The sequence below is a fragment of the Macrobrachium rosenbergii genome, chromosome 7 (assembly GCF_040412425.1).
Source record: "Macrobrachium rosenbergii isolate ZJJX-2024 chromosome 7, ASM4041242v1, whole genome shotgun sequence".
Classification (NCBI taxonomy): Eukaryota; Metazoa; Arthropoda; class Malacostraca; order Decapoda; family Palaemonidae; genus Macrobrachium; species Macrobrachium rosenbergii.
Window position 1 is genome coordinate 34832085 of NC_089747.1, and position 27898 is coordinate 34859982.

Here is a 27898-nt window from a genome sequence, read left to right on the forward strand (position 1 = left end):
GGTACTCTTCTTCATGGCCTCCACTGTGTTCTCCAAACTGAGTCACTACCCCCCTCAGAGTGGAAGAGAGTGACCTGAAGGTCCTGGAGAGGTTTGTCATACTTATGTATGAAAGATCCAGCACTGCTGGCACTGTGGATGAGGCTAGACTTGATATGTTTGCCAGAAAACAAAGGGCATATGAGGCCATTCCACCAACCAGGGAGCTCTCCTCCAACACACCAAGCGTGCATTAGAGCGTACCAGGCTGGTTGTGTGTGGGGCAGGCCACCCAGTGTCAGCCACAGCCAGAGAACCCTGCTGAGTGGGGATGGCAAAAGTCTGGTGAAGCATGGCAAGTCCTCTGGACAACCAACTCGCCCTTAGCCAAGAGTTGCCAACAGCTTACCAAATGTGGATGCAAAGCAGGCTGTCGGGAAAGGTGCAAGTGCTACAAGCTGGGTCTTCCTGCACAGCTCTGTGCACTTGCAAATGTGAAGTCTAGATAAATATTGCCTCTCTTCAGTAGATAATCTAGCTTGAGCATCCAACGTGTCATGCTATGCCTACCTTCTTATCCTCGAATTTTTCAAAGGTGTAGGTTGAGAGACCTATACATAGATTGCTTGTTTAGTCCGTATTTCTCTTCTTTTTCTTTTTATGGTTACAGTCTTAGACACAATGTTGTATGTGACCATACCATTACTATTTCAGTTGAAAATAGCATATTAGTTAAACTGTCTGATCACATGAATATACCATTAAATAAAAACAGTTGGTCTCTATGTTCTGCTAGCGCTGTGGATAGAAAAAAAACTTTTATGGCAACCATTTTGTACGCCATCTTGGTTACAATTCATTTAGTAAGGGTTTTCAATAAAATGTGTGGTATGGAACATTTTATAACCTAAAAGTCGAGGTTTAAAAAAAAAAACTGGCATATTCCATCCAATAGATGCTCCCAAACCAGTGAATTCAACATAGATGGCGCCATTTTGAAAAATAGCCGCCATCTTGGATTTTCAGGTGGCCAGCGCCCTTTTCTAAGAGAGCGTAGTCTTAGGAATGTTTGTGCCAAATTTCATGCTTGTTTCACTATCTGAACGATTTTTACAGCAATCTGCTGCACTAATATGTTTTTGCCAAAACACTAAGGATATATGGAAGGCCCTCTGCTCTTCCAATCCTGCTCAGGCAATACCTGAAAGCTCCAACTGGAAAAGAGCTCACTATTCTCCCAAAAGCCAAATATGAGGGGAGAGTTGGCACCAGACGACCAGTACCGTAGCTGGCGCCAGGTGCTCTAAGATGATGCTCAGATGATCTGGGTGCCTGGAGAGGCATTGCTCGGGAGCTGTCTGACACTCCCAGGTGCTCGGAGCAAGAGCTGGCACCAGGGTGTGGCCAGAGTCAGATGAGTTGAAAGTCCAGCGAGGAAGAGCCTGGGAGCTGAAGGGCGTTCCTGGGTGCTTAGAGCACTGCTCTCAGCTGACAAGAATGACTTATCTTCCCTTAATTCTTAAGATAGAAAGAACAGAACCAGAACTTGAAGAGTCCTCGTTCTTGGCTAGAAGGTTCAAGGGTAAATGAGCTGACTTTATTACCGAGTTAAACGTGGCTCGATACCCCTTAACGATGGAATATGGGAGAGACAAGATCTCCTTAAAGAGGCACTCCACCATTAGGCCACTGATGTCTCGAAATAACGGACAAGGAGTCTGAGAGACCAACCACGGAAAAAACGCTCAGTCTGGCAGACGGGGGCAAGAAGGCTGACGACTGCATTTAGCAATGGTCTCTCTAGTACGTCTTGAAAAACCCCTTCGTTCTGATAAGCTTCCGAAAGTGTGCAGTCCCTCTGGGTAAGAGTGTACCATCCTCGGTGGTATCTCTTGAAGTGAAGTTGACTGAGTAAACACAGACTGGGGAAGTAGTCTTGGAAGGTTCACCATCCGTGGCAGGTTCAGAAGACATCATATCATGGTTCAGAATGGGGGTTAAAAGGAGTCACTGTATTGTGATGAGGTTAAAATTGTTTAGTACTTCATTGACTATGTCAAAGAGCAGGAAGGGGTAGGGTTCCCTGAAGGGTCAACCTTGGAGCATGGAGTCCGCTGCCCATGCTATAGGGTCTGGAGCTGGAGAACACAAGAGAGGAAGACTAAGATTTCTTAATGTGGTAAAACTGGTCCAAAGTCGTCCTGCCCCATAGATTCCACAGAACCCGAAAGACCAGGGGAATCAAGGTCCAATAGGAAGAAAGAACAAGCTTCATCCACCAGAACTTTAGTCGGCTTGAAAAAATCGAGTGACTAAAACACTTGATTGATCATCCACTGTAGTTCTCCTGCTGTTAGGAGGAGAAAGTGAGCAAGTCTCTCTCCTTGCTAAAGTAATAAACTTTAGGACTGTGGTCTGGGCTAAATGGATTACCACAGTATGGAGTGAACTAGGGATGAGAAGTACTGAAGCCCTAAGTATTTCTTTCAGCTCTGACATAGATGTGAAGGCTTCGTTTTCCCGGGGACACGTCCCGGATTCCCAAATGGGCTCCCCGATATAAATCAAGTTCTTGAGAAGACGACTAAGACTAGTCTCGATGGAAGAAGGAACTTCTCTTCCGAAAAGCTAAGCTCAGACATCCACCTCTGAAGGTCTGACTTAAAACTGGGGCTCTGGGAAAAACAATGGGCTTGGGTGTGATCCCTGTCCCAGTTGGTCTAGGGTAAGAGGAGCAAGGACAAGTGCCATAGAGGCTGAAGCTTAGGTACCAAACTAGATCATGTCTCATTCTCTATTCGAAGATAAATGAGGAACTGTGGTCATACAGACCCGCAGACGATCCTGCAGACTCGTAAGCAATCAAGCAACCATGCAGACCATTGTGTGGACTTGCAGAAAGCTGTGTGGACTAAACGCTGACCCCAGTGACTCTTGACAGTTGTCTATCACTTATTGGACTCGATAATGCTTGCGTGGACGATACCTCGTACAGACTGAGACATATGACACGGTACATGGCGGAAATAATAACGGGCATACTTATAAAAGGCTTGAAAAGTCCAGAGAACACAAACAAGGCCTGGAATAACAGTGGCCTTATCCAAAGCCAGTTGTGACAAATTCTTCTGCTGATAGACAAAATACTCTAAACAGAAAATATGTTGTGAGCGGGAGCCAGGCGTTCAGCAGGAAGCTTATTACTGGCTGGATAGTGCTGATCGCTCTGGATCAGGTATCAGAAGTTGGAAACTGGCACCAGGAGTTCGGAAAATGATTCCAGACATTTGGGAATGGGCACTGCTAAAAAGTACTGGTTCGAGAGAGAGTATGGTGCTTACTCTCCTGCTGGGAGCTCAAGAAAGGCCTTTCAACAAGGGAACGTTCAGGAGAGAAGATATCGTCATACCAAAGAAGATGGATCGACGAAGAGGCAGATGGAAGCACAGCAAAACAGCAGGAAGGCTATGAGATGAAGCAAATCTCTTAACCACTTGAAAAGTTAGGATGCTAGTGTCTGCGTCAGAAACTTCAGAAACGGATGAAACTAGAGGAAGAATCACAAAACTGTCTGGATGAAACTAGAGGAAGAATTGCAAAACTGTCTGGATGAAACTAGAGGAAGAATCGCAAAACTCTCAAGGAAGTCTGATAATTTGACTAATGTCTCGCAGGACAATAGAGTCCCAAGCGGACTCATTTCCTAATGTTTCGAATATGCATTTAGTGGACCATCTGAAAGCAGTTGTTATTCCTTTGGCTGACAGATGACTCATAGTAGAACAGGAGCACCAGAGCTGTACCTCTTGAGATTCTAAAGAAAAGAGTAGAAATCTCTACAATTCATCTGAACTGTCCTTGTCCATACAAGACAGGACGAGAGACAAAACAAGGCAAAGTCTCTTGGTCAACACTATGGAGTTTCTATCTTCAGCCCTTGCTCCTGCTGCAAATCAAGACAAACTTTACTTAAAAACTCTTGACAAGATCTTCAATAATGAGGTCTATTCCATCAAAGTACCAGGAGAAGACAATTCAAAAGATAAAATACTGATCCTGCAAGCTTGAAGCTTGAAGGGTACACGGAATCAGTGATAATACTTCACCAAAATCCCGTTAGGTAACCAGCGAATAATGAAAAAATCTGATGTTACACTGAGACCGGCAGGAAACAGAATGGGATTGTCTGCCAAGTCATTCCTAGTATTACCCCGTTAGTGGGGGGGACTAGTCACCTACACTAAAACAATTGAATCGCTGGCACGAATTTTGAAATTTAGCCTGCCGTTTTAGTTGAAATTATGTAAAATGTAACATTACAGTCCCTTCAACTAGTAATTCACCTGTGAACAGACTTCATATAATGTATTTTAATGATTAGCTTTACATATCAAGAAAGTTGTGTAAATATTGCTTGGCAACATTTATTTGTGATCGTTGAATTCTAGCACAAACTGTCCTGCTGCCTTGTCACGGAATGGATGAATCAGGATTCAGGACTAGGACTATGCCTATGCTGACTGAGTGATAGTGACAGTAATCATGATAACAAGAGAATGTAGGTAGGGAGGATACTGCACTTCGAACAATGTCAGCTTTTCATCTCTTTCAATTACTATATGAATACAGTAGGCTACCTTTGACAGGAAAGAATGTAGAAAGTGAGTTTTCCATAATGTTCCCATTCTTTTTAATCTGATGGAGATGAAAGTGTTTTCATAGGTGCATTTTTTTCCTTTGACTGGTGTGTAATGAATACTTCTGATGGAGATGGAGAGATTTTTTATAACATTTTAAATCTTTGATTGGAGTTTAATGAATAGGCCTATCTTTGATGGAGGGGAGATTCCATTAGGCTGGCTTTTCTTTTCTTTATCAGAGTCCACTAAATACCATTGATGGAGTGGGAGGTTTCAATGATGCATGCATTTTTTCCCCTTTGTTCAGTATGTAAACAATACATTTGATTTGGAAGTATTTTATTCACATCCTCCTAATCACTGATTTCATTTTTTGTATGACAGTGGAGTTCACAACTGTGTAACCTAGAAATGGAACTGTTGCAAAACCCATAAATAAACATCTTATCTGCATATTCCACATTACTGGAACAGTAAGGCACTGTCTCCAGTTTCTTGTTCTCAAAATGAATCTGGAATGACACACGTAACCTGGACACGCTCACTTATCTTGGTAGAAAAGCGAGACTGTTCAGAGTAACAAGTGAATTGATCAGCTCCATCCCCCTACCCCCATATCTCTGACTACTCACTCCGACATCCTGTACGTGCCAGCTTACCTGCCCGTTCAACGATAACAGTTATTTTTAAAATTCACCTCACTGACAAATGAAGCCTTAAAATGCATATGTTTATAAAACATTTTCTGCTCAGAATGATTTTTTCTTTCGTTTCCCAAAATATTTGCATAAACTCCTGTTACACCCTGTATACCATGTATCGTTGGGGCTTTGGTCCATGGTCTAGGTGTGTTGGATAATGTTGGGTTCTCAATAATGGCTATTCAGATAACTGAAGGATTACTGTACTTTGTATGTTTGAGATATATATGTGACCTACAGACTGAAGTTATTTAAATTACATTTTCCTCTTCTGATACATAAAGGTAACTAACTAAAAACCTGAGGCAATACCTACTTTATAAGAATGTTGATGGCCCAAGCAGCAGATACAGCAGTAAAAATCAACAGCTGGCCACTTTCGTTGAACTTGCTATGCTTTACTTTTGACAAATGAAGTTTTCTGTTTATTTTCTGAAAAATCAAAGAAAAATCAATATCAACACTAAAATCAATGAACTTAACAGTAATTACACAGAAAATAAGCTTCATCTTGAAATGTTCCTGGAAAAATTTGCTCCACTGACAGAACCTAGGCAACATAAACTTGATACACTCCTAATACCAAGATTCAAACGGATAGTAACAAACTTTCTCTCTCTAAACCAAGATCTGATTACTTAGCCTAGAAGAGAACTCTGGATACACATGTATTAGACTGTATGCATAAATACCCTGAACTCAATTACTGTAATAATGTTAAGGAAAAATATGCACATTTAATGAAACTAGCATTGAAATACAATCACTTGCTTCAAAGAGTCATATGGACTCCCCCCAACAACTTCCAATCTCTAACGGTTACCCATGCCTCAAAATCCAAGAATGTGACCACTATAAAATTAAGTTATAACTCATCCCAGTGTCAACTTTTGAAAAAATCCTGTATGATGCCCGGTTAAAATACAATAAACCTTACACCAAAACCTCAAACTATAGTTGGTATTTTAGCTTATATTTACATGACTAAATACTCTGTAAGCATGTTTTCCGAGTGTAAATTCTAATACAAAATGAAAAACTATATCCTATAACTCTTTTTCATTGTCTTTTACAGCAGTATTAATTATTTTCCCAAACCTATGCTTGAAACGGCTTTAGAACAAAGCCTGTGTACAACATTTACTAAATATAAAAAAATAATGTATTAATGCATATGCATGAGGAATTTTGAAAAGGAGTGAGCACTAAAGGATAAGTTTCATGGCTGGGGTACAGTAAGATCATCCTACTGTAAATGAGATTGGCAGAGCTGTGGCATCCAAAGGCTGGAATAAAGACTATGATCTCAAAGATGGTGAGGACGAGAAGGGTAAAGAACAGTTGGTCAAAGGACAGTATATACAGCAGTAATGCAACAGTATGATGGTCAAGAAATCCTGGAAAGAAAGGACAGATGAAGACCTACACCTGATAAAGAGTTCAGGCAGAAAGAGTGCGTAACAGAACAGAGAAAACTCATTTCATACGTAATGCCATAAAATTGTTCACGATGATGATGATAATTACTGCATATGCATTACAAATCCTTTAGTCATGTTAGAATGCATGTTACTGTAAACTGTTTCTTGAATAGAAACAAAAGCATTTATTTAACACTATTCAGTCATCCTAACTGCAAACAGTTTTATATCAGCTTTTACCGGTATAATGTAGAGTTTAAGCAATTAAAAGTCTAAACAATTAAAATTCAACCACAACATACTTACATCCAAAACATACTCCTGGATGATGGCATGCATAACAATGGAAATAAGACAATAAAAGAACACTGCAGCAAAGTCACGGCTGCCATAAGTGTAAGTCATCGGTGCCTCGGCTGTTTCAATATCTGAAGCATTGTGCTGAACAGCAATAAATACTGATGCTAGTGGAGAAGTAGTCTGCAAAAACAAACAATGTTTTGTTAATTAGTCTGCAACAAAAAGCCAATTTTTGTTAAGATTTTTCCCAGTTCAATTTGGCAACCAGAATAAACACAATTACAGTCAACCCCCGGTATTTGCGGGGGATGTGTACCACTATTGTAACCGGCCCCCGCCCCGCGAATAGCTAAAATCTGTGAATACTTAAAACATCTCTTAAAAATGCCTATAACTGCCTATTTTAATAGTTCAAAACACCAAAAAACCCTCTAAAAATGCTTATACCTGAATATCTTAATACTTTTATCACAAAAAGTTCATTCAGTCACGAAAATGATATGAAAATACAGTAATCTGTGAACATTTCTCTAAGAAAAATACTGTAAATAGGTGAATTTTCCACAAATAATGTGTATATGTTCCACAGAGAAATCCACGAATAGGTGAGGCTGCGAATCTGGAAACTTCTCTGCTTGGAAGAAATGTTACTTCAACTTAAACATTTCTTTAAGCCAATATAAAATAGCAAATTTTAGAAGTAATTTATATTTTTCTCTAACATACAAAGCTGAAGTTCTTTACATAAGGATTCAACTTGCAAACACGAGCTGGAAAGGCCATTAAAACTTACTGACAAGGTAGCTAACTACTCTATAGACAGTTATGGGCAAGCCCTGCCCACCTGTCAGTCCGAACTCCACTTTGCCTTTGTTCCAGGTGCCAGATGAGAAGGGTGGCTGAGGTGGGCCATTCATGTAAAGAACTCAGGTTTATATGTTAGGAAAAATACCTTTTAAAATTTGCTATGGTCCCACACAAATACAAACCTTCATTCTTTACATAAGAGATTTACCCATTGGGGGAAGTAAATCTGGGAACTCTCTGAACTGACTGGTAGGTGTACCGAACATGGGATAACACCTTCCTAGTCCAATAGGGATCCTGCGCCTCCTGCATGCTCCACATATGGGATATGGTACAGCTATGCTCGTAAGTGATACGACATGATTGCATAGGATTTCATTCAAGATTCACCAACTGGCAACCTAACATGCTCCACATTTATCTATTATTTCAAAGCAAAATCATGATTACTGCATACAATAAGGACATAATATGTTTCATAAGAGTGAAATCTGTCATATACTGTACAGTAAACCCCCCAGTATTCGTGGGGGATGTATCACACGCCCTCCCCTCGAAAAGCTAAAATCCGTGAATACTTAAAACCCTTCTAAAAATACTTAGAACTGCCTATTTTGATACTTCAAACACAAAAAAATCTATAAATGCTTATACCTGGTATTATCCTAATTACGATGGGGTTAGGTTCCAAAAAAAAAACCATCGTTTGTTGGAAAAAACGTATCTTGAATATAGCCTAGCCTACACTAGGGTATTCAGGACCATGTATAGATATACGGTAGCCTAGCCTACACTATAAAGTATTCTCTGTACATAAATGGTATAGTAATTATTATCAGCTAATTCTGGAGGTTCATGCAGATTGACTTATGATAATTCAATATAAACAGAAATTGAACAAACAAGAATTAGCTTAGCCTACTCTATGATATACCATATACATATACGGTAGACTAGCCTACATTATACTGTACTCGATATTTCGCATATTAATATCGTATTACTGTACACAAACATCAACATAATGAATATGCATCTTTTCCATGGAGCTTTTAAAATGTTTTGCCTTACTTCACTGTATCCAATAATACTGTATATATTCTTATATTGCTTTTGTATTATAAATTGTGAGCGTTCAATGTTTTGGTTTGGAAATCAATTACGCAGGAAGTTTATTTCGCCGTATTTAACTCAGTTCAGAGAGCCTTTCTTGCTTCTAGTTAGCATAAATGAATCTCTTGATACTTTATTTATATATGGGACAAGGTTATTTTCTGTTACACGAAGTGTTTTTAAGTCGAAATATAAATTAAATACGTCTCATTGTGAAATTAATTTACCTATTTTTTTCGTTAATAGATGACATTGGCCATTTGGGGGCATGTTTGTTTTATGTAAAAAAAAAAAAAATCAAGATTCCGTTCGCCATTTTCACTTGATTTCGTCACAATACAGGCTTTACGTATTTATCTTTTATTGGTGTGAAAGAAGCAGTAATTTGTGTTCTTTCATGCCCAGTAGTCTTGATTAAAATACTTTCTCTCCAATTTTATTTATGGTTGAGTTTCATCCATGTTGCCGAAGCACGATAATTTATAGTGTATTTCTTACAGCAGAAATTCTTTATTTAACCATCACAGTAAACCCCCCGTCTTTGAGGGGGATGCGTACCACATTCCCGCCCCCATAGCTAAAATCCGCAAATACTTAAAACCCTTCTAAAAACATAGAACTACCTATTTTGATAGTTCAAACACAAAAAAACTAATAATGCTTATACAGGTATTATCCTACTTACGATGGGTTAGGTTCCAAAAAACCCATCATTTCTTGGAAAAAACTTACCTCAAATATAGCCTAGCCTACACTAGGGTATTCAGTACCATGCATACATATATGGTAGCCTAGCCTATACTGTACTACAAAGTTACTCTATACATAAACGATATAGTAATTACTAATACAGTATCAGCTAATTCTGGAGGTTCATGCAGATTGACTTATGATAATTCAATATAAAGAGATTTTGAATAACAAACAAGGATTAAGCTTAGCCTACACTACGGTATATCGTATACATATACGGTTGCCTAGCCTACATGATACTGTACTCTATATCCACATAATATCATATACAAACATCAACATAACTAATATGCATCTTTTCCATGGATCTTTTAAAATGTTATGCTTTACTTCACTGTATCCAATAATGTTGTATATATTCTTATACTGCTTTTGTATTATAAATTGCAATCATTGCGATCAATGTTTTGGTTTAGAAATTGATTACGCTGTAAGTTTATTCCATCATATTCAACTACGTTCAGAGTGCTTTTCTTGGTTCTTGTTAGCATAAATGAATCTATAGACACTTTGTTTATTGGGGCAAGGTTATTTTTCATTATACAAAGCGTTTTCAAGTCAAAATATAACAAACACATCTCGTTGTGAAATTAATTTTGCTATTTTTTCCTTAACAGATGACGCTGGCCGTTTGGGGGAATGTTTGTTTTATGTAAAAAAATTCAAGATTCCATTTGCGATTTCACTTGACTTCATCATAATATATATGAGCTTTACGTATGACAGGGAGCCCTCAAGTCGAGCAACCTCTTTGTGAAGAATTGAGTGAAGGGAGCTCTCTCTCCGCCACTCGATGCCAGAGGCTGAGCTTGCTTGCCAATACATCCCATTGCCTGGAATGTATCTGGCTGATAGCTCTACAGATTGCACCACCATTTACTTGAGCACCTGCAAAGTCAACCAAAGCAACAGGAGGGAAACGAGACCCTCTTGCTCGTTGACATATGCCACTACTGTGGTGCTGTTGCCCAACAACACTACAAAGTACCTCAAAAACCAAACCTGAAACTCTTGGAGGGCCAGGAAACTGCCTTCAGTTCCTGGATGTCGATGAGAAGGTACTTATCGTCTTGGCTGCACACCTCGAAGACAACGGTCTTACAGGTGGGCACAAATTCCCCGGTCAGTGCATCTGAGAACAGAACCACGTTGCAAAGAGAATATGCAGGCATATTCAGAGGTTCCTGTTGATCAAGCACCAGCTTAAATCCTCCCTCATCCTTCGAGAGAGGAAAGGATTAAGAACTGGAAGCAGATCTCCTTCATTCTCCATGAAGAGAATTGAAGGCGAAGATGCCCCAGAGGAGACAGCTTCTACAGTGACGACAAGACACCTTAGACGACTAGCTCTAGCCAACCACATGAACACAATCCAGACTGGGTGGCAAGTGGTGGACTGGGAGGCAAGCGGAGTGAGCCGAGCCGGACCAGTCTTGTGAACGTGACCAGGGGCTGAGCAGGGCGAGCAAGCCGACTGCGAAACTGGACAGGGCAGAACTCGTCTGCCGTGAACTAGCACTAATTTCCCGAACTCTAAACTCCTTCTAGGCTGAGGCCCCTCGAGAAGAAGGTTTAAAGCGGAATTCTGTGTCTGCTATATTGCGTGTTCGAACCCTAAGGTTCAAGACATGAGGATGAAACCCGGCCAAGCAACCAAAGTAGCTGGTGGGCAGCATCAAGACACCTGGGTGTCTCAGCAGCGAGACAAGCACTTTCTCTCGCCCTGTGCCTCTAACCAGGAGAGCCCTCGATTCATAGAATTCGAGAGACCTATAAGACTCCCAAAGATCGGGAGCGGCTGCTTTCGGTTCCCTAAGAAATCGAAAAGAGCCCGGCACAGAACCAATCTTAGACGCAGACTTCTAAGACTGGCAACAAGGGTGTGGCCTCTCAAGGCCGTGCTCTTGCAGCCCCCGAAACATGAGACCCTAGAGAAGAATGCGAATCAGTTCTCACACGAGGGTGGAAAGAGCCAAAGAGAGAAACTTAGTCTTCCACAAGAGTCAGTCCCTTAGAAGTGCCACAGGACTCCCGAAGGGAACATCTTCCCTGCTTCTTCTGGTGTTCGAACCGATAAGATTGAGAACCAGGCTGGGAACCCGACTGAGCACCGGTAAGCACTCAGGGAGTATTTGTAGTGCTGGCAGGAAGAGCCAAGACACCTGGGTGCCTCGGCCCTTTCTCTCACACTCCATACCAGATGGGGATACTCGATATTCCACAGAATCTCAAGCACTCAGAGAGGCACAAGACCGAGCGCCCGAACCTCCAGGACTGGTAACAGGAGTGCAAACCGAGGTCTGCGTGCCCGCGGCTCCCGAAACACAAAACCCAGAAGTTGCAAATCAGTTCCCGAACCTGAAGGTCATAAGAGTTAACGAGAGACCCACTGCCTCATTGAAAGGAGGCAGTCCCTAGACGTCCAAAGGACATCAAGGGGGAAGAAGCAGCCTTCCTCTCCTTCGGCCGACGGAGGTCTATCCACTGGAGAGGAAGGGAAGAGGCAGCAGAAGACAAAATCGAAGATACTACCTCCACAGGGCAACTTCCTTCACCTTCACTCCAACATCTTCTACAGGACGGTGGACATGAAACATTGTAACCTCCAGGGCAGTTAGGCAAGATTAGACATGAAACATCGTAACCTCCAAGGCAGTTAGGCAAGATCACAACAGAAGCGGCCCACAACATGATCACCAAGAGAAGCAGCAGGCACAATCAGGACAGCCAATGCAGGAGCTACGGAAGTGGTTCGGAAGGCAGGAGCTACAGCAACGGCTAGGAATGCCACATGAACGTCACCAGCAGCGACAGGAGCGACCAAGACGGCTGCGGCAGGAGACCAGGAGCTGCCCAGAGACAGTCGCCGAGTCAACAGGAGCAATAACACAGGAAACACAGCAGGAGCAGATGGACCACAGATACGCCAGAGGAAGTGCCATGGCATACATGAAGGCCAGCAATGACAGCGATCGATCCACATCGGAGGGAACAAAATCGGAACGGTCCCGACATGGATCTATGCCATTTGAACCAGGTACTGTGGTCGATCCTGAGGCAACACTGAATGAATGTCGGGACTCCTTCAGGCAAAGATATCCTAACTGAGATATCCAGCCAACTACTGCTGTGGTTACCATGCTCACAGTCAAATTGAAAGAAAAAGCAAAGATGATTAGTAGAGGGAGACTCCTCTCACTCCGAGGGGAACTGCCCTACGCAGCGAGAGGAGGTCCCTGAGAAGAGGTCGCCCAACCGCCTGCAACCCCCACCCTCGCGGTCTTCGCCTGACGAGCGAGCGAAGGGGGCGAAGGAGAGAGATCTCTCTCGAAGGAGAGATAAGGAAGAACCTACAGGGAGAGAGAACGAAGGAGGAGAGGCCACCAAGGGCACCATAGAAGCAAACTCACCAATGGCGCCAGCAACTCCAGCCCCCCCCCAACTCTCCAAGTGCAGGCAGCGAAAACACCACTCAGCACAAGTAGAAAGGAAGTAGTTATGCCCTTGTACACAGAGAGCAGGAGCCCACGAAGGGGAACGAACTTGTTACCTCCCAATCAATGAAGGGGAGCGAAGATATTACATCCCATCTAATATATCCAAACGTACAAGGAAACGCCTTTAGTATCTAAATACGCTACTGGAAGAGCAGCATTACCACTCAGTTATGGCCCCTAAATACGCCCTTGGCCATCAAACACGACACAGACACAGGGGAACGACAGCCTATGCAAGGCTATCACAAATCGTGGGTTTGTGTATTAATAAATATCAAACACACGTAATATGTACACAAAAATACAGAAAGATCCCACCGGGATAATAAAGAGCTTAATGACAGTCATGCAAAGAGATCTGAAAACATGTCTGTGACGTGTGGCGGCCGAAAGCAAACTGGAATGTTTACATCCAGATAGGCAGGTATTCTGCTTACCTGATGGTAGTTACTGCCTAACCACCTTTTCAAGAGTTTAACAACGTGGTCCAGCCTTGCTGTAAGTATTTTCCTGATGTAAAGGACTGATGGTTTGTATGTCGTGGTCAGAACAAATACATGTTACATATGCACAAAACCCTCTCTCTATCTCAGAGAGAGAGAGAGAGAGAGAGAGAGAGAGAGAGAGAGAGAGAGAGAGAGAAAATACAACTCACCTTTCTGACTTGTATGCACAAAGCATCTTAGCTACAAGCTTTTCATGGGGTATTTCCAACCCTCCTGTCAATAGCATGTTGTCATAGAGAGAGAGAGAGAGAGAGAGAGAGAGAGAGAGAGAGAGAGAGAGAGAGAGAGAGAGAGAGAGAGAGAGAGGGGGAGAGTTGCTCTGTGACTGACTACTCCAACTCCCCAGCCAATAGCATGTTGTCATGGAGCCTACATCAGAGTATTAAAAGTTGTAACACGCACATATATGTATGCATGTGCTCATTCCTGAGTTTGCTTCATATTTTTATGTTAATGATACAGTGATTCATATTTCATTAAAGGATATATAAAGTACATAAAGAGAGAGAGAGAGAGAGAGAGAGAGAGAGAGAGAGAGAGAGAGAGAGAGAGAGAGAGAGAGAGAGAGAGAGAGAGAGAGAGAGAGAGAAACTGATCTTGTGTTTACATGTACAGGTATTATCCTACTTACGATGGGGTTAGGTTCCAGAAAACCCATAGTATGTTGAAAAAATTGAATCTCGAATATAGCCTAGCCAACACTAGAGTATTCAGTACCAATACATATGGTATATGGTAGCCAAGCCTACACTTCAAAGTATACTGTATACATATATGGTATAGTAATTATTAATATCAGTTAGCTCTGGAGGTTCATGCAGATTGACTTAGGATAATTCACAACAAAGAGAAATTGAATAACAAATAATTATTAGGTTAGCCTACACTATGGTACATCGAACATATACGTAGCCTAGCCTACATTATACTGTTCTCTGAGCACAGTAAACCCTCACATTCACGGGGATGCACTCCACTCTCTTCGAATAGTTAAAACCTGCAAATACTTAGAACCTTTTAAAAACATTTAGAACTGCCTATTTTGATAGTTCAAACACATAAAAAACTAAAAATGCTTATACAGGTATTATTCTACTTATGATGGAGTTGGGTTCCAAAAAACCGATTATTTGTTGGAAAAACGTATCTTGAATAGAGCCTAGCCTACACTAGGTAGGAGAAACAATCCCTGTATACATAAATGGTAGCCTAGCCTACACTATAAAGTATACAGTAATACCCGAACTTGTGCGATTCGAGTTGCATGAAATCACAGACACACAAATTTTTCATTGGAACCTAACTAATGGTCATACATGAGTTTTTCACAGACATGCGATTTCTGAACACTGAGAAACCCTGCAAAAGTGTTTGCTTAATTTTTATGTAATTTATAAGTTCTCAAGCTTTTATGTGTGAATTAAATAAATTAAATATTATTAAAGTAATAATTTTCTTCGCTCTCTCTCTCTCTCTTAGTGAGATGAATTTTATGGTACATGTATACAGGTATGTTTATTTGTATGATAAACCTTTACGTAATAATAAGTACTAATTTTCAAATATTAATAATAATAATAATAATAATAATAATAATAATAAAATTGTAATACAAAATTGTATTATCTTGAACAAACAAATTCTTCCCTCATCTTTTGTAAGAAGGTGAAGGCAAAAGTTGTCAGACATGTCATTTAACATGACAAGAATGGGAGTGTTGCTAATCAGTGGTCAAATTTTTCTTGTAATTTCTCTCTCTCTCTGTGTCTGTCTAATTCATAAAAATTTCACTCTCTTAAGTAAGGACAACTGTTATCTCTCTGTTCGATGTTAGCCCACCTAATGATTACAGCACTGTTTCTCTGTATGTCTTTAACTGTACAGTAGAAATTTTGAACTGATCTAATTTAACCTGTACCGTTTACAAACTGTAAGTGCGCTGCTCTAAAACATAGAGACATAGAGCATTTCAGAACAAAGAGAAAGTGACAGAATAAAGAAGTATGTAAATACGAGGTTGAGAAGACTTCTAAAAATAGATTGGTGGAATGGGGAGAGTCACACACTATATTCTTAAGTCAACCATCTATTTTTCTCCGTAATAATTCACAAATAATATAACTTGACATTTCAAGTAAGGACAATCTTTTTCTCTCTCTCTCTCTCATTATTCTCTCAGTCTCCAAGAACTGCAACTGATAAAATAATTTCACTCTCTTAAGTAAGGACAACCCTTGAACCAGGCAATTTTTACTGTTCGTGTTAGAATTATTTCTTTTTCTTCTTCTTTTCTTCTTTTCTCTCTCTCTCTGCTCATAGTTTGTCTGCACACATTTTTACAACTTATTAATTCTCTGTACGCCTTTACCTGTACTGCAGATATTTCATATTGATCTAATTTGACCCGTATCATCTACTTAAGTGTAAATGCGCTTAGTGTTGCAAATATGTTTCTAAAACATAGAGACATAATAACTAAGAATTGTATGTCAAAATATAGCACTGTTTGTTCATGAAAAAGCATTTCAGAACAAAGAGAAAGAGACGAGAATAAAGAAGTTGTTAAAAAGAGGTTGAGACGATTCTAAAAATAGATCGGCTGGAAGGAGAGAGAGAGAGAGAGAGAGAGAGAGAGAGAGAGAGAGAGAGAGAGAGAGAGAGAGAGAGAGAAATTCTCTTACAACTCTCAACTTTTATGTAAACCATTTATTTCTCTTTTTTAAGGGTAATGTATTCATTTAACTTTTAAATGAAATTACAGTAACTTTAATTTCATTTAAAAGTTAACTTAATAATTTGGGAGCATGATTAGGTCATATTTAGTGTTTAAACTTTAGAAATAAGCATTTATTAGCATTTTTAGAGACCATGCCAAACTTATGCTAAAATTCACCTCGCGTGAGGGGTTCTGGAACCTAACCTCACAGAAGTTCGAGTATGACTGTACTCTACACATACAAGGTACAGTAATTACTAATATCAGCTAATTCTGGAGGTTCATGAGAGGATTTATGACAATTCAATACAAAGAGAAATTGAATAACAAACAAGAATTAGCTTAGCTTACACTATGGTATATCATACACATACTGTATATGTAGCGAGCCTACATTATACTATACAGTACAGTAGATATTTTAAATTGATCTAATTTTACCTGTACCATTTACAAAGTGTAAATGGATAGTAGTGGCAAATACGTTCTAAAACAGAGACATAATAACTAAGGGTTGTATTAGTCAAAATAAAAAAACTATTTGTTCATGAAAAAGCATTCCAGAACTAAGAGAAAGAGATGCAGAATAAAGAAGTTATTGAACCACACAAAAACTTCTTTCAGTTTTTTGAAGATGGAAGAAATCCATAAGATTCTCGTGTATAACTTGTAAATATTTGCCAGTAAACAAGTTATACACAAGAATCTTGTGGGTTTCTCTTTCCATCCAAAGAAGTTATTAAAAAGAGGTTGAGAAGATGCGAAAATTCACCTTGCACGAGGGGTTCTGGAACCTAATCTCGCCTAAGTTCAGGGTATGACTGTAGCTCTGACTGGGGAGATACCCCATCCATGACACCAACCACAGAAGATGGACCACTTTCGCTGGTATACTGCTGCGGAGGATCGCCGGAGGTACCCGCCATCTCCGTTGTTGCGCAACGCCGAAAAGCCTCTTGCTTGCAGGAGATGGTGGATAACCTCCAGCCATGAAGACAGGGGACTGCACTGCCTGGTGATACCGCTCTCACGGGGGGTTGACTCAGCAGGTTGGGCCAGGGGAATCTCTGGCGCCTCGGAAAGGAGGGCTAGCAGGTCCGGATACCAAACGGCATGTGGTCATTTGGGTGCCACCAGAATCATTCTGAGACTCGGAGTGACCATTGGCTAGTTGATCACTCTGTGAATCAGACAGAACAGAGGAAAGGTGTAGATGTTGAGGTTGTCCCACGGGTGCTGGAATGTGTCCTCTGCAATGGCCCATGGGTCCGAAACGACTGAACAGAATACCTGGAGTTTTCTATTGTGCTGGATGGCAAACAGATTGATGACTGGATGCCCCCACAGGTCGAACAGCCTTTCTGCGACTTCTGAGTGAAGGGACCATTCGGTTCTGATCACCTGATTCTGGCGGCTGAGCTTGTCTGCCACAACATTCCTCTTGCCTGGAATGTACCTAGCTGACAGCTCCACCGAGTGAGCTACTGCCCACTTTGGCACCTGCATCGCCAACTGGTGGAGCCGGAGGGATACCAGACCCCTGCTTGTTCACGTATGCCACTAACGTGGGTATTGTCGCTATCAGTACCATGGAATGTCCCATCACTCGATCCAGGAACTCTTGGAGAGCCAGGAAGGCTGCCTTGAGTTCCAGGATGTTGATGTGAAGGTGCTTGTCGCCTCGGTGCCACACTCCCAAAGTCAGCAACTCCTCCAGGGTGTGCCCCATCCTCGGTCGATGCACCCGAGAACAGCAGCATGTCCAGAGGGGGAGTACGTAGGGGATACTATCAAGAGGTTCCTGTCGTCCATCCACAGTGAAGGTCCTCTCACCTCCTCGGGAGAGGGATGAGAAAGGACGGGGGTCTCGGACTGGGACCAATATTCCCTTTAGCCTCCATTGTAGAGACCGCAGGTGAAGACGGCCATGAGATACCAGCTTCTCCAGTAACAACAGGTGACCGACACGACTTGCCGCTTCCGAGCTGGTTTTGTGCTGCCTTCCTGAACCTGCTGATACAGAAGTCCGAGGGAAAGACTTTACTGCTACCGTGTCTATCAGCATGCCCAGGTACTTTATCCTCTGCTTGGGGGTGAGATCTGACTTCTCGAGGTTTACCACGATCCCAAGATCACGGCAAAGCCTGAGGAGCCGATCCCTGTCCTACAGCAACTGCAAGGGGGAGCTCGCCAGGACCAGCCAGTCGCCGAGATGCCTCAGTAGACGATCCCGCGCGAATGGGCCCAAGCTGACACATGAGAGAAGACTCGTGTTGAACACCTGGGGAGCAGTCGAGAGCCCAAACAGACTGCCCTGAATTGGAAGACCGTGTCCCTGAGGATAAAGCGGAGGAACCTGCGTGAGGACGGATGAATGGGTATTTAGAAATACGCATCTTCACATCCACCGTGACGCATGAAGTTGTTCTCCCTGATGGAGGTGAGCACGGATCGCTGCGTCTCCATCGTGAACCTCAGCAAACGAATCAGTTCAAGGGAGAGAGGTCTACAACCAGTATCCAACCCCGCTGCTTTCTCTACAAGAAAGACACGGCTGTAAAAGCCTGAGACCAATCTCTACACGACTCCACAGCACCTTTGCTCAGCATGACTTGCACTTCTTGCTCTAGTGCGGAGTCATTCATTGATCCTGGACGAGGTGCAGAGACGGACCAGAGAGTTGGTGAGGGGTGACCAAGACTCGAAGGGTAGTAGAAATCCCTCCCGAAGGACATCCACTATCCAAGTCTCGGCCCAGATTGCTGCCACGTTGCCCAATGGCACGACAGGCACCCCCACCTTCGGCAGCAATCGGGGAGAAATGCCTCCTAGTGTTTCCCTTCTTCCCTTAACCCCTTTACCGGATTGGAAAGTGGGCTGAAAGGGGTAGGAAGACCCACCTTTCCAGAGGAAGAAGAAGGCTGGGTGTTCCCACGGGATCCCTTCAAAGACTGGGACTTAGGGGCCGAGGAAGTGCTAGCCTGACCTGAGGGCATGGCCGCAGTGGGAACGCGAAGACCCAGAGGTCTTGGTCACTGCCTGGTGAACAAGGTGGTCACTGTCATCAGCCCGACGCTTGTCCACCGCAGAGTCCACCAACTCTCTAGGAAGAGAGACGTAAACCCCAGCAAAGGTCCGTCCCCGCAGGGTCATTGCTGACCTGGCCCTACAGACCTGGCGGCGAGAAAGAACAGTGTCTCTCCACTTCAGACCAGGTTGGCCCACCGGTTTGCCATCTGGTGGGCAAGGTAGGAGATGGCTCTACCTGACAGACTGGCAGTCTCCTGAAAGCAGAGTCTTCCCTTGAAACGATAGTGCCTGAGGAAGCAGCCACTTTGGATACTGTGAATGACCAAAGCTCCAACCAGGAGACTGCCTGGAAAGCTGCCATGGCGTGTGGCTTCCAGTACTAAGGCCTCTTGCTGAGAGAAGGAGATACTCTCTGCACTAAGTTGCCACAACGAGACCTGGGCCTATAGATAAACCAGGTCCGGGGTCAACCTGCTTAGGCGGCAATGTCTCCGATGGCGATAAAAGCGTTTCTGACGAGGCAGACTAGGGGAAGCAGCTTGTCCAAGTGGTTCGATCGTCAGGGGAATTGTCCTGCCCAGACACAAGACCATTCACTGCTCAAGAACCCCTGCAAGTGTGGGTCACGGCAGCCCCACTGAAACCTTGGGTCCTTCTGGGTCCCCAGATTTCAAGGCGCCAAGGATGATCCACAGAAGAGGCCCTGTTGACAAATCAGTGCAATTACCTCAGCAAAAGTCCTCTGCATCTCGAGGGTGTCTGCATCCTGGGGAAGAGGACCTCAAGTCCTTCCAGGGTGTGGTCGTCCCCCGGTTCCACTCTCCCTGCAGGAGGGAGAACCTCGGCAGACCCATGATCCTTCCTGAAAACGGGGCGCATTTACCTGGCCGACCCAAGGACCGAGCCAGGCATACACCCGAGGTACAACACTGGGGAGACAACTCACCGGAGTTCTTCTTGTCCATCTCATGCACCCTGGGAGAGCCCAGGAGGTAGGGGACAGGCGAGGAGGATCAGGTGCCCCCACTGGTCTTGCTGGCAGAACCAACAGGAGCAGCGGGCCGAGCGGTCATCAAACCGCGATGGTGACGGCAACCTGTGTCGAGGAGAATGCTTTGCCATGGGAAGAGTTCTCCAGAGGAGAACGGATAAGTTCATGTGAGTCGAGTTGCATACTCAGCTCTCCCGAGCCAGGCTGGCCTCCACTAATGCAGCCAGGGACTGGGGGAAGTCGAGCACGCAGCTGGCTGACGAGAACTTGTGCTGTCCTCTAGAGGTGTCCCAGTCCTCTTGAGGTCGAAGCCTCTCGGAAAACTGAGCAGGGACCTCTTCTGTGCCTCACCAGGTGTCTAGACCCGAGGGACTGGTGCACCTTCCGAACTGTTCTTGGCACCTGAGAAGTGCTAGCAAGAATTGGAGCACCTGCATGCCCGGACTCTTTCTCCTGTCCTGTGACCTAGTTGGTATGGAGAGAGGTTTCTCCAGTACCAGGAAGACCCAGGTGCAGCCAGGTAGAAGTGAGGTCAGATACCTGCACCGAGAGACACTTCCACCGCCAAGCCTGAGGAAAAGTCGGGTAAAAACGGAAGTTTTTCTATTTGCAGTGGGGGAAAAGATTCACCGAGCGCAGGATAGCCCCAGAGAGGATGTCCTGATCGTCCGCCTTCGCCGGCCTCTCCACACTTTTTTTAAACGAATGAGGAAGAGAGGGGGAGTCCTCACCCGAGGGAGAGGCAGCAAGAAGGGGAAGCTTGCCAGGAGGGAGCAACGATCCCAACGGGTCAGCCACCAAGGGAGTCATTGGGGGCGTATAACCCTCAGATGATGCCTTGGCAGGCTTCCTTAGGTACTGTCGCCTCCCCTCAAACTTTGCCCACTGCTCGGCAGACCAGGAACAACACTCAGAGCAAGGTGGATCGCGTGAACACATACATACTCTGCCGGGTGGCAGAGGGCGTGTGGGTCCATATCCACGCTAGAACGAAAAGTATTACACTTTTTCCTCCCACCCCAGGACACACAAGCCAGGGAAAGGAGGGCTTGCTGGTTGTATCCACATTCATGATGATGAAAACAAGCAAAACAGGAAAAATCCCACTAGGAAAAACAGCTCAAAGGCAGTCAGGCAGAGAGCGAAATCATGTCTGCAGTACACGATGGGCCGAAAGCAAATTGAATGTTTACATCCAGGCAGGCGGTATCCCCACCTTCTGGACGGTAGTTAACTGCTTAACCACCTTGTTCAAAGTTCAACGGCCGTTTCCAGCTACACTGGAAGTAATTCTAATGTAAAGGACCGACGGTTTGTATATCGGTCGGAACAAATAATTTTTGTATGGAGTTATTTATCAAGAGATGGTTGCAAACTTGCTCCACAAACATTTTCTTTAGATTTAGCTTTCCCCAAAAAATGCTGGGTCAAGAATTATGAATAATGCCCACTTCAGGTTTTTTTCTGTTTTTTTGCTATTTTCTTACCATTTTTCTAAAACTTAGCATTTTTCAGTACCGTAGTCATCTTTAAGAAAAAGTAATCTCAGATATGGAAAAAATAGGGTCTTTTCTTATAGCAAAAAAATATGAAGGCAATTGGAGTATTGTGTTTTCATGAAGTTTTACACATTTATGGGGGAAATTCCAATTGGACATTGATGCATTTTGAGGGTTGAAGTAACATACATATATGCTAGGCCTATACTAATATATAAAACAAAACAATGAGTGTTTCTTTGCTTTAAACCATTATATTATGCATTTTGGACTTGAAAATATTATTTTGCTATGTTTTAATATGTGCTATGAATGTTCCTCATTCTCTTCATTAGGAAATCAGAATTTAGAGTGTTAGTGGATGGTCCTTATACCCTACAATTTGAGGGACCACAATGGGAAAGCAGGGTTTTTTTGGTGAGAATGGAATGGAATATAGAATTTAGGCCAAGGCCAAGCACTGGGACCTATGAGGTCATTCAGTGCTGAAAGGGAAAGTGGGTAGAAAGAGTTTGAAAGGCAACAGGAGGAAAACCCGCAGTTGCACCATGAATCAATAGTTAGAGAGGGTGGAAAGTAAGATGGACGAAAGAATATGAAAGGAGGTACAGTGAAAGCAACAAAAAGGGGTTGCAGCTAAAGGTCGAAGGCACGCTGCAGAGAACCTTAATAATGCTACAATGCAACCATGCACTGTTTGACGGCACTACCCCTACAGGGATTTTTGGGTGGGGAAAATACAAAACTAATGATATACAACAATATTAATCTAAATGGCAGGTTTCACTGAGAATTGGGGAAGTTTATAGAATGTTTTCAAGCTAATAATATGCACTAGGACCTCAAACCCTAGGTTAGGTTAAGTGTGGTTCTTTAAGCTCATATGCTAAGAAACGAACATTGGAATTGTTCAATGTACATGTTATGATGGTAGAACTAAGGATTAGCTATGGGCGGGTATTATTTTGGAAATTGACTTTTTATATAGTACTTGGTTACTTACCAAGAATTTACCATTGCTTTTGTCGTCGACTGAATTAACCTCACAACTGGTTATATTTTTGCCATTACAAGATGCACAGTGTTACAGGAGAAACTCCTGGTGAAAAGTGGAGTTTCCTTCACTGGGGTCTCGGGGCCAAGGCACTGGCTAAGTAACATGGCCTAGGCTACTAGGTTAGGTTTGGCTATGGTAGGTTAGGTTGGTTATGGCTTTTCTAGGTTAATATGGTTCCATTTAGAATAGATTTTGTAATTTAAGTTTTAGGTCCATGCCTGTTTTTACCTTTGAAACTGGTTTTTTCTACAGTTTTACGGGCTTCAGATAATGGCGTGCATTTGCTTGTTGTCGCCAAATGGAATGTCCTTCGCCGTGTTTAGTACTGGCCGGGGGTACCCAAACGTTAACAAGTTATTGCACGATAGCCTATACCTGTGCTCTGTCTTGTGAAGATGGCAGATGGAAACCCCTTGTTGATGGACTTCAGGGTTAATTACAGGTTAATTACACTGTGCAACAAAAATTGAAGCCAAACGTTCCATAATTAGCAACTGAAAACACTGTAGAAAAAGTCTAGTTAGAAGGTTAAATGCCACATGGAGCTGCTACTTAGATCTACCTAGACTCCTTTAGCCAATCCCTTCTTGGTAATTCTAAGTATTAACTCCGTGCCTGTTTTTACCTTGGAAACCGGTTTTTCTACACTTTTAGGGCTTCTGATACTGGCAGTGCACTTGTTTGTTGTCGGCCAAATGGAATGTCCTTCGCCGTGTTTAGTACTGGCCTGGGGGCTGATACACATATGTTAACAAGTTATTGCTCTTGCCGGACGGATATGAACTGTTCGGAAACAGACGAGCCGTGCTGTCTCGTGAAGATCGTGGTATGGAAACCCCTTGTTGGATGGACTTCTGGGGTTAATTACAGGTTAATTACTTTCGTGTGACAAAAATTGAAGGAAAATCCATAATTAGCAACCAAAAACTGTAGAAAAGTCAAGTTAGAAGGCCGCTGCCGCTGGAGCTACTACTTAGTTCTACCCCCTTCTTAAACATATGCCTCCCAAATCTCTCACATATTCGCGAAACTGTTCCATACAGTCCGCACGGAGCTAATATTTATAAATACCGTTATGACATGTGAACAAAATACATTGATGGTTTGAAGTAAAACTGTACATAGCCTAGTATACTTGACGCTGAACATCAACCATCAGCCATCCCATTGGGAAAATCTAGGCCTGGCTCTGACCCTCAGTAGGCTAACTTGGGTCTTGGATAGGCTAATTAATAATAAACCAACTAGATATGTTGCAAGCCAAAGGAACATCTGAACACATAAGAACATAATTAGCTTTCTCGTTCATTACAAGAATAAAATCTTTGAATACTACAGTACAAATACCAACAGCTGGGAAGATGACAGGTATCGGGAAGAAATACCTTTCACTTTGCAAAGTACCAACGTAAAACCTGGGTGAACTAAACATTACCTGAAACATTAATCCCAAGACAAACACCATAGCCACACACGACACAATATCGGCATGATTCTGGATAACGAACTCATGGCTGAGAATCGGAGGATTCTTATTACTTTTCCGACCGCCCTTGAGTGCCATGGTCGCCGTGCTCTGCCGTTCACCGACGCCGATCAAAGTAAACACGCTTTCGCTTCCGAACAACTGTCAAGTGTCCGGTAGGTACACGACACACATTCTTTCACTCAGGATTAATTCCTTTAATTTTCTAAAATCTAAGCTTATTTATGTTTAACATCAAATTAATGTAAAATAGGTATTTTTAATAAAATAAAATATAATTTTTTGTATTTTTATTGGTTTATAAATGCCTGCTGTGCCATGAAATTATTTGTATTGGTATTATCCAAAGTAAAAATAATTCAGTAAGCTCTCCAGAATTACGTGGCCACTGAGCTGTCAAAACTAAAGTACGAATCGGCACCGGATGTTTTTAAATAGACTGAGGCATCCTGATAATGAAACAACAATAGGTAGTCTTAAAACTTTGACATAATATTGTCCATGACTGTAACATCACTTATTAAAGTGAGGGAAAATATATACCATAATACATAGGTTCAGTAGGAAAATGAGCGGTACCTTAAAACGTGAAGCGCTGGGGATTCTTGACGGTTTGCCCTTTGCTGCTAATCCTGATAATAGCTCTTCACATCCAGTTTCGACCAGAAACCCTTATCAGGAGAAAAAGGATAACTATACTATATTCCAGTGCTCTTGGGGTCGCACAGTTCTTACTATCAGACAAGATTGTTTATTAAACGTCTTGTCAGACGCTTTGCATACCGTGAGCCGAACAGCTGACAGGGGTCAGGTGCATCGTTGTATGGCACTATTGTGAGAGAAAATTAAACCCCATCAAAGTTCTACTGATGTAGAAAATATTGCTGTGTAACCATTTACAAATTTTTAAACTTCATACACACCAGTGCCGTTGTCAGTAAAGAATGTAGGCCTACACTGCACAGAGGGCAAAGAGGTCTAGGTAATGGAGGAGGTGTTAGGCGAAAAAAGCCATACTATGAAGCATGTGTGAGATAATCCTAACAGCTTTTTTTCCCTGGTCATTATGAAAATTTAGCATACAACAATGAAGCCTATTCATTGATCAAACCATAGTATGCTGCCTTGTATGGATTTTTTTTATAACGCTCAGCTCTTCGATGAATATAAAATCATTTGTAAAGAAACCAATAGGAAAATAATGCCTTTTTTCGCTATATCGTGAATCCAGCCTTATCATCGTCAAAAATCTCTATATTGTAATAATCGAAAGAATTTCAAATTAATCCGCTTCTGTGACTGTCAAAATTGCCATTTATTCCCTTGAATAAAATTTCCTAGTTTTTCTTGAATTCTTATTTTGATGTATTTCCCAGTTTCTATGAAAAAATACGTTGATATTATTGTTTTTGCTCCACAGAAGTTTTTTATTATATTAACTATAGCAGTGAGTTGGTATAAATTAGTACATTGATATTTAAAGTAATAAAACACCTTTTTCACAAATTTGTCCATCTCTATGATTACAGTGCTGTCAAACTTCTTCCTGTGGAGAATATATGTGTTATTTTCTTTATTGTAAGGGCACATGTCAATGGTTTAAGCACCTTCTGACGAAACCCTTTTTTTTTGTATGTTGGGTTACGATTAAAGTGCTTAGTGTTTGTTTTTAGTTGATGTTTGTTACGTAACCCTGTAATTTTCTAGATGTGACACTGTGCTATGTAATGTACTCTTCCCGAGTTTTCTTCTAGGGTGTGAACGTGAAGCCCTGCCTGTCCGCAGCAAACCCAGAAAGGCAAGTAATAGAAGAAGTTCTCGTAAAATCCAGCCCCATCACCTCGTGAACTGTCGTCGCCATTGCAGTAACTTCTTCATAAGGATATTCTGAAATCCCCCTTTTTTTGGCCATTTGTTGTCCTCTATCGAAGTAACGTAACGTTTTGTCAATTTTTGCAGTAATGTGTTAATGTTTTCTTGCTTATTAATGTAACTTGATGATTGTTGTGTTCTTTAAATATTAATTATATGTGTTAAACTTTTTAAATGCGTATTTGTGAACCCGTGTGGCATCACCCAAAAAGAATTGGTGCTGGAAATATAGTTGATTGTTTCTCAACTGCACTTTGTTGAAAGAATGCAATGTTTCTTGACTTCATGGTATATTTCAGTAAGTTAGTAAACTCCTCAGCACTGTAACTTTGTCTCATTCAAAGCTAGGGCAGGAGGGCTTAAGGTTGAATGAAATCGTACCTGAAAGTGGGCCTAAAACTTTAAAGTTTCACCACAGTGACCAAAGGATAAATTAATTTATATTGTAAAGTCCCCGCTCAATGCGTGCTCTGTGGAGAACATCCCGTTTTCTGTGGTGCTCCTTCCATGACCTAAGGTCGAGCGGAATATATTTATCATCACAATTGTAAACTGTGTATGTGTTGTCTTTCCAAGCAATCATGTATTATGTACAAGTAACAAGTTATTTATTTCATATGTCAGACATTGTTTATCACTATGTTCTCTGTATGAACCTGTCCTGTTTTAAGGAACTAGTTTGACCTCAGGTCACCTGTAAATCTTTGTAACAGCGGTCTCTGCGAACTGCACAGACGTCTGCATCCCGCTTTATAAGCAGGTAATTTCATCAATAAACCAGCAATAGGCCTACTTGCCCCTGCTCATTATTTCGCACTCTCTTACAGTGGTGACCCCGGAGTGGTTCCCGGAAGACATTAACGGACCCAAATGGCGACCAAGTCTTGGCCCGATGAACCCAAACCCACGCCCCTAATGGACTAACTATGGTGCTCTGACAAAGCATTCAGGTGTTAACCGACCGCTGGCAGGTCACCAACGCTATTAGCGACTCACACAGCACGCCCCAGCGTGTATTGGTGAGTGTTCCCACACACCCAAGTGAGAGCGCTGAAAAGAGCATGGATGGAGACATTCCCAACCACGCACGCACTCCACACCGGTACCGCCGCCTAACGTGATGACCCCCTTGATCGGACCAACCAATGACGGACCAACCAAAGACGGCCCTTAACATAAGGCTGCCGCCATTCACCAGGGAGAATGCAGCATCTTGGTTCTACAGGGTCAAGGGGAAATTCAGAATAGCAGGCCTGACTGACAAGGTGTTGAAGGCGGACATCACCATTAACGCCATCCCAGAGGAGATTTATAAGAAGATCGCCTCATGGTTGATGACGACGCTGGTCCCCACCACCTTCCAAGAACTGAAATCCACTCTCATCAAGACCTGCTCCTGCTGGTCCCTGAGAGAGCTGCCCACACCTCGACTCAACCCCGGCAGGAGGGAAACCTCCTGAAAGTGTGGCACGCCCTCCAGGACCTCCTCCTCCTCCCTGAGACTGACAGCAGTGGCAAGCACAAGAAAAT

General features: G+C 42.6%; 1 protein-coding gene across 2 annotated transcripts in view; it reads right to left on the reverse strand.

Moving 5' to 3' along the window:
- TRAM (translocating chain-associated membrane protein 1) overlaps positions 1-24692 on the reverse strand; it is a 57653-nt gene extending 32961 nt beyond the window's left edge. Inside the window, exons 1-3 of one of the 2 annotated variants that reach the window (XM_067106983.1) lie at positions 24446-24692; positions 7048-7221; positions 5637-5752 (exon numbers count right to left, since the gene is read on the reverse strand). In XM_067106983.1, coding sequence (XP_066963084.1) covers positions 5637-5752; positions 7048-7221; positions 24446-24574 — 419 coding nt within the window. In that variant the 5' untranslated portion in view covers positions 24575-24692. The remainder of the gene's footprint in view (positions 1-5636; positions 5753-7047; positions 7222-24445) is intronic. The other variant, XM_067106984.1, reaches the window with a different exon arrangement.
- Between the last annotated feature and the right edge of the window lie 3206 nt (positions 24693-27898).